This window comes from Alosa sapidissima, chromosome 5 (genome assembly GCF_018492685.1).
Source record: "Alosa sapidissima isolate fAloSap1 chromosome 5, fAloSap1.pri, whole genome shotgun sequence".
Taxonomy (NCBI): domain Eukaryota; kingdom Metazoa; phylum Chordata; class Actinopteri; order Clupeiformes; family Clupeidae; genus Alosa; species Alosa sapidissima.
In genome coordinates this window covers 20,767,494-20,774,993 of record NC_055961.1, presented here as the reverse complement: position 1 = coordinate 20,774,993, position 7,500 = coordinate 20,767,494, and the positions used below count along the sequence as shown (strand labels likewise).

At 44.3% G+C, this 7,500-nt stretch overlaps 1 protein-coding gene across 1 annotated transcript in view; it reads left to right on the top strand.

The window, feature by feature from the left end:
- Positions 1–7,500, top strand: part of tenm1 (teneurin transmembrane protein 1) — a 173,947-nt gene that overhangs the window by 131,234 nt on the left and 35,213 nt on the right. The window contains exons 16-19 of the mRNA XM_042093027.1: positions 189–405; positions 736–855; positions 2,160–2,424; positions 6,401–6,668. Coding sequence (XP_041948961.1) covers positions 189–405; positions 736–855; positions 2,160–2,424; positions 6,401–6,668 — 870 coding nt within the window. The remainder of the gene's footprint in view (positions 1–188; positions 406–735; positions 856–2,159; positions 2,425–6,400; positions 6,669–7,500) is intronic.

Below are 7,500 nucleotides of genomic sequence, written 5' to 3'. Positions count from 1 at the left end.
AATACACACTCTCTCTCTCTCACACACACACACACACACCCACACACACACACAAATGCACACACACATTTACATGTATATTTCACCCTGTGCAGAGCAAGGTTGCAGAGGTGTATTGACGAGGCCTTATCTGTGCTGTGTGTGTGTGTGTGTGTGTGTGTGTGTGTGTGTGTGTGTGTGTGTCTTAGATGGCCTGGTGGACTGTGTGGATCCGGACTGCTGCCAGCAGCAGGGATGTGAGAGTGGACCGCTGTGCCAGGGCGCGCCGGACCCCCTGGACCTGGTCCAGCACAACCCCGCGCCCTTCGTGCCTCGTCCGGCCCAGCCTTTCTTCCAGCACGTCCGCTTCCTGGTGGGCAGGGGCAGCACACACATCCTGCCTGGCGACGTGCCGTACGACACCAGGTGACACACACACACAATCCGACAAACGACACACTCCGACAAATGTTGTTATAGACACATACTTATGCCACTTTAAAGTCAGGTGTATTTTCAATTCAGTTGAATTCAATTTTAATGTCATCACATATGAATACATCATAAATTAGCCATAGCATGAATATACAATATACATATGACTATATGCATGAGGAGCTTTACAGAGCCCAGCTTGAACACTTGAACTCTGTTGATGACTAGGACTAGATTCTTATTGTGCTGACTTTGGGTTTGTGTCTGTATCTGTGTCTGTCTCTGCCTCTGTGTCTGTGTCTGTGTGTGTCTGTCCTGCAGTCGAGTGTGTGTGATCCGTGGGCAGGTGGGTGCTGCGGACGGAACAGCTCTGGTGGGGGTCAACATCACCTTCCAGAGGAATCCAGATTACGGCTACACCCTCAGCCGCCAGGATGGCAGGTAGGCCTCCACCCACAGCCCTCAGCAAGCACATGCACAAACACACTTACAGTACACACACCGTACACACACACACACACACACACACACACACACACACATACATACACACATCTCAGTTAATACATACTATATAAATATATTTATATTATATTTATTTTATGGATGCACGATATATCGACGGCCGATATATTATTGGCCGATAAGTGAAAAAATGAAAATATTATTATCGGTCCGATAACAGAATTCTGGCCGATAATTTGCGCCGATATTTAGTCCTAAATTTAGGCCTACGTAAGGTCCGTCTGGCTACACTGAGCTACTTGAGCTTGGTTGGCTATACTTTTTCCTCAATATAATGTCAGCGGTGTGAATGTATTTCACCACTCTAACAAAATCTGTGGATATGGGTTCATTTGGGAATCTGTGCATCTCAAAATCGTCTCGTGAATGATCCGCCATTTAACCTTACCAGAGCGGAGCTCAGCCCTATCTAGAGCCGTCTTGTGCTGGTGTGTTTGCACTTTACCGCGCTGGTCGGTGAAACAAATAAGCAAACTCGTTAGTGGGACGAGTACATAAGTAGGCCTAGTTCTAAGTTGTGTTTTAGTATTATATTTGCATTACGTTAGCTTGGGTTTTGTATTACTACCTAGAAATATGCTAACCATTCCTGCTTCAGTTCCAGACAGGTCATCATAATAAGTTATTAAAACCTTCGGGGCTAACCCCTTTCATTTCTGCTGCAGCAGGTTGTGCTTTATTCAGTTACCCGCAGTTGAAACGCAGTTTTTCTCACAAACTCTGATTTGGTCACTATAATGTAGCTTATTCCCAGCTGAGCCGTTTATCAGCGTTTAGTCCTAAATGAAAACGATTCATACTCTCTAGCCACTCACTCACAATTCACTGACGTCAGGTTCACTTAAAGGAGCCACACATACTGTAGGGCTAGGCTACTGTTATGTTGTTGACTGCCGCACCATTGAGGACTATTATGAGTTCTGTCCATCATTTGGTGGTAGATAAAATTACTGCAATAAAATTATGCTTATTAAATGCTTTCCCCAAATCACTTTTCACAATTTTTTTTCAAGAGTAATATTATCGGTTATCGTATCGGTATCGGCCACAACAAACCAATAAATATCGGTTATCGTTATCGGCCCTAAAATTCCATATCGGTGCAGCTCTAATTTATCCCTCTGTATAAAGTCAATAATTCTGGCCCTAAATACCTGTGTGTGTTTGTGTGTGCATGTGTCTGTGTGTGTGTGTGTGTCTGTGTGTGTGTCTCTCTGCAGTTTCGACCTCCTGTCGGTGGGCGGTATCTCCGTCACCCTGGTGTTCCAGCGGGCTCCGTTCCTGCCCCAGCGCCGCACCGTCTGGCTGCCGTGGAACCAGTTTGTGGTTCTGGAACGCGTGGTGATGGACCGGGTCGAGCCCAAAGCGCCGGCAACGTGTGAGAGGATGGGCCTGGCCGGCCCATATCCCATCGTCCTTTCCTCACCACTTACGCGCTTCGCCGGTACATGTGAGGAGAGAGGACCAGCAGTCCCTGAGCTCCAGGTACAGGGCACACAGCCCCTTTAAAGATGCTATGCACAGAATTTGAGTGGGCACACAGACCCCTTAAAGGTGCTATGCGCAGAATTTGAGTGGGCACACAGACTCCTTAAAGAAGCCCTATGCAGGTCTGGTTATTCCTTCGCTGTTTCTGGGTTTTCGCCTGATTTGGGCTCGCATTTTTCACGACATAGCTCCCCCTGAGAATGACGCTTCGATTTCTAAATCGAAAGTGGCTTTGCTAAACAGTAGTAGCAATGTCTGCAAACAATTGCAGTCGGAAGAATGTGTAAATGTATTTACAGCAAAGGTAGGCCCACAAATGTTGTTTCCTGACTGCCAATGTTGTTTGGTGTCAGTTTGTAAAGTTTAGGGGAAGTAGGAAGTAACATTATGAATCCCTGAATAATGTAATTCTGGACCAATAATTTCAAAGTTAGCGCTAGGGCTGTCACTTTTGGGAAAAAATCCTGTTTGATTTTTGAGACATACTGTAAGTGCTCATTGAATCAATTGTAAAATCGATGTTCCATGTCTAACGACGTTTCCATTGTCAACGCCAAATTTAGGCCAATCCACGGACAACTAACAGGCATTAGGACGAACATAAAGAGGGCGCTTGAAGACGCATAAGCCAGCAATATTTCTGATGATTTATTGGCGTGAAGTTTCGTGCACAATGACAAACAGGAGTGCAACAATAAGCAGAGTGGACAGCCATAACATCAATGAAAAACTTCTGCTTGTTTGTGAATTTTGTATCTTTTTTTTTTATCTTTCTATCTTTTTTATTTGTTTAATTCGTTTAAAATGAATAGTGTACATGGTCAAAATCGATTCCCTATTTTAGTTTTTGAAACTTGTGTTGGTCCAATCGATTGTGCAAACGATTTTTGAACGTAAATTGACAGCCCTAGTTAGCGCCCATCACAAGTGTTGAAAAGGTATCCCAATCATGTGTGACTGTATTCACTTTGTGAATAAGGTTTTTTTTTTAGCTGGTTAGAATGTTAATTTTAGGGGATATCTGGATAACACACATTAGGTCAAAAACATTTATTTTTTCATATTCTTCAAGGTCATTTTTGAATGTTATTGAAGTTATTATGAACCCCCCCCCCCCCCCACAGATTACAGATGGTTAAAATCAGACTAGGAAGGTGTAGAGAGTCACACTCAAATCTATATTCCAATGGCTTTGTCAGCTAACAACACAAAAGTGCAGTGGTGTACAGAACAGTAAAAAACTGAGTAATAACGGATGATTTCCTTTTTTGCTTATACTTGGGTCAGAATGCATTTGCATAAATCTAAAGTCCCTATATGCTGTTAAACACTGATAATTAGTATGCTACAATGTAAGCAGTAAAATGATTGCATTTTAACTAGGTCACTGTGAGCCACCTCAATTGTGAAACTAGTTCCCTCATGCAACCCTAACACTAGATAGATAAAAGAAATACACTGGATAGGATGTTCCAAAGTAAGCTGATGTATAACTGCATTATGTATCTATACTGTCATAACATGGGAATTAGCATTTTATAACTGGCCACATACTCACAAGAGATTTATCTTAATGCAAAAGCAGTGTAGTTCAGCATTACTTTACAATCAACATACATGGAGCAGGGACCACAGTAGGCATAATTAGTGTCAACTCAACACTAAATATGCATACCAAGTAAGCAATACTAGGTCAAACATTTTTCAACAGTCTTGTTTTAAAATAGCACAAGCACATTTGATTTTACAAACCAGACGTGCACACAGTTCTATTAGCAATAATTAATTAAGGATAATCCCTATAGTTCCTTATACAATAAATACTGTATTAGATCAGATTAAACATGAAAAATATTTGTTAAATATCTTTTCAAATGTGATATTTAGCCTGTAGCGTGTTGGGCTAGTTTTAGAGTCTCTCCAGTGTAGCCAGCCAAGCTGGTCTCAGCCTTGACAGACAGCTGGACACAACTAGCGGAGAATGGGAGGCAATCGGGTCAGAAGAACAGGGGCATTTGTGCGGTGAAATGATGGGTGTGTGTAGCCAAATGGGGCATGTGAAAACTATGTGTCTGCGAGAAGCTTGCTTTCTGGCAGACCCCATCAAAGAAACTGAGGGCAAGTCTTAGCTTTCTCTACCCCACCAGAGAAACAGAGGGCAATTCTCAGCCTCTATGTGTCACTTAGTCTCACTATAATCTAAATGATTTCTATCAAAGCCACTGGCAGCGCAGGAGAAGGAGAAGCTCACGGTCAGTGGACTTCACAGTTCTCATTATCGCTTTCCAGGCGTCAAGATTGTCGTCTGCCTCAAGGGTCAGTGCAGTGGTGGGCCCTCACCAGATTCAGATTCCCTCACTCCATAACTGAGTCTTGTTGCCATTCTTGTAAGTTTGGCAGTCAGTAATCCACTGACTTTCACTGACATTTCATTCTCAACCTCATTGTTTGGAAATGGGCTTAAATATCAGCTGTTTCTTTCTCCTGATCCCTGCAGTTGTCATTATTTAGCAGTACCTTGCTTTCACTAAAAGAGTCAGTATGTTAATGTACTACTCAAGGTGCTGGTGTATTCCCAATATGGCACACGCAGCACAGGAAACACAATTATCAGACCTCTCTCACACCTTATCAAGTTAAAAGTGCCAGTACCAATTGGAGGGCCATAAGATATAAATATTCACCAGTGCTCTTTTAGCACCCAATTAATTTCATCAGAACTAATTTTCTTGTAATATTACATCTGAATAATTCACTTTAATTTAATTTAAACCCAGACATGACTCCTGCAAACATTTATTCATAGTTTTCCTTAATAGAAATTAACAGTGAGATAAATTGATTATCTCCTCATCGGAGATTTAATTTTCACCTGTGCTACTGTAGCTGTGATTTCTACATCCTGTTTTTAACTAGTCACTATACTACCTCACTATCTGTTCCTTCACATTATTACCACGGTTGGCAAGAGTACTGTTTGTGTGTGTGTGTGTGTGTGTGTGTGTGTGTGTGTGTGTGTGTGTGTGTGTGTGTGTGTGTGTGTGTTTATGTGTGTTTGTGTTTGTGTGTGTTTGTGTGTATGTGTGTCTGTGTGTGTGTGTACAAGTTTGTGCGAGAGAGAGAGACTGTGTATGTGTGTGTGTGTGTGTGTACACGTTTGTGCGAGAGAGAGAGACTGTGTGTGTGTGTGTGTGTGTGTGTGTGTGTGTGTGCGTGTGCAAGTGTGTGCTGTGTGTCCAAATGTGTTTGTGTGGAAGTAAGAAGTAGCATTTGAGCTGGAGAATTCCATTAATGGGGATTTAGTGAAGTGTAAGGTGTGGTCCATGAGAAGAGGATGGGAAGTGTGATTTCCCTGCTGGTGCTTAGTGAGTGTGGACAGGGGTGAGAGTGGCGAGGCTCACTTGCACACGATGGAGCTTCATGGGGCCCTACAGTACATTGCCAGGGTGGGAACTCGGCTGTGTAATTAATACAGACCGTTTCTTACCCATCTCTTTATCTTTTCTCCTCATTTCTCTCCTTCTCTCCCACTATATCACTCTCTTCTCCCCCCCTCCTTTTCTCTTCTCCTTTTTCATATTCTCTCTTCTCCTCTGCTCTCCTCTCCTTGTCTCCTCTTCTTGTCTTCTCTCCTCTCTTCTCCTCTCCTCTCCTTGTCTCCTCTCCTTGTCTTCTCTCCTCTCTTCTCCTCTCCTCTCCTTGTCTCCTCTTCTTGTCTTCTCTCCTCTGCTCTCCTCTCCTCTCCTTGTCTCCTCTTCTTGTCTCCTCTGCTCTCTTCTCCTCTCCTCTCCTACCCTCTTCCCTCCTCTCCTCCCCTTCTCTCCTCTCTTCTTCCACTCGCTCCTCTCTTTTCTCTCCTCTCCTCCTCTCTCCTCTTTTTTTCTCCTCACCTCCTCTCTCTTCTGTCCTGTCTCCTCTCTTCATCTCCTCTCTCCTCCTCTCCTCCTCCTCTCTCCTCTCCTCTCCTCTCCAGGCGGTGCAGGAGGAGGTGTACATCCCTGGCAGCTTCGTGAAGCTGAGCTACCTGAGCACGCGGGCGCCAGGCTACCGGTCACTGCTGCGGGTGCTGCTCACGCCGGCCAGTCTCCCCCAAGGCCTGGCCAAGGTGCACGTGTCCACGGCCGTGCAGGGACGCCTGCTCCAGAAGTGGTTCCCGGCAGCGCCCAACCTGGTCTATGTGCTCCCCTGGAACAAGACCAACGTCTACGGCCAGCAGGTCACCGGCCTGGTGCAGGCACAGGGTGAGTGTGTGTGTGAGTGTGTGTGTGTGTGTGTGTGTGTGTGTGTGTGTGTGTGTGTGTGTGTGTGTGTGTGTGTGTGTGTTTGCATGTCTGTGTGTGTGTGTGTGTGTGTGTGTGTCTGTGTGTGTGTCTGTGTGTGTGTGTGTGTGTGTGTGTGTGTGTGTGTGTGTTTGCATGTCTGTGTGTGTGTGGGTGTGTGTGTGTCTGTCTCTGTCTGTGTGTGTGTGTGTGTGTGTGTGTGTGTGTGTGTGTGTGTGTGTGTGTGTGTGTGTGTGTGAGTGGGATGGTGGGGGTTGATAAACCTTCTATTACTTTACTTTTCTCTCCGTATTGATTGTGCTCTTTATTTCTTACCCCACATGCACTCACTCTTTCTTTCTCTTTCTCTCACTCTCCCTCTTTCACTCTTTCTCTCTCTCTTTTTCTCACTATCTTTGTCTTTCTCTCTCAGCCTTTCTTTCTTGCCAAACTTAGTGCCTGTGCACAAAGCGTGATGTTTGTTTGGTTCAGCTGAGTGGTGCTGTGATTTTTCAGCAGAGCTTTGCCACAGATGTATTAGTCGATCCCAGGTGTTTGTGAAGTTCAAGGCTAGCACTCGGATTATCATTTTGTTTTTATCTGCCATGTTAGCCAGAAATGGCGGATTTTGATATGATTCAGATATTAGAATAATTGGTAACACTTTACTTGACGGGTGAGTTCATAACACATTCATAGCAGCTGTCATAAACTGCACATAAAGCATTCATGACTAGACTTGACTCAACATTCATACCAAACCTTTCATGAATGTGGAAGACAGAACGATGACAACTTGTCAAAATAAAAGTCC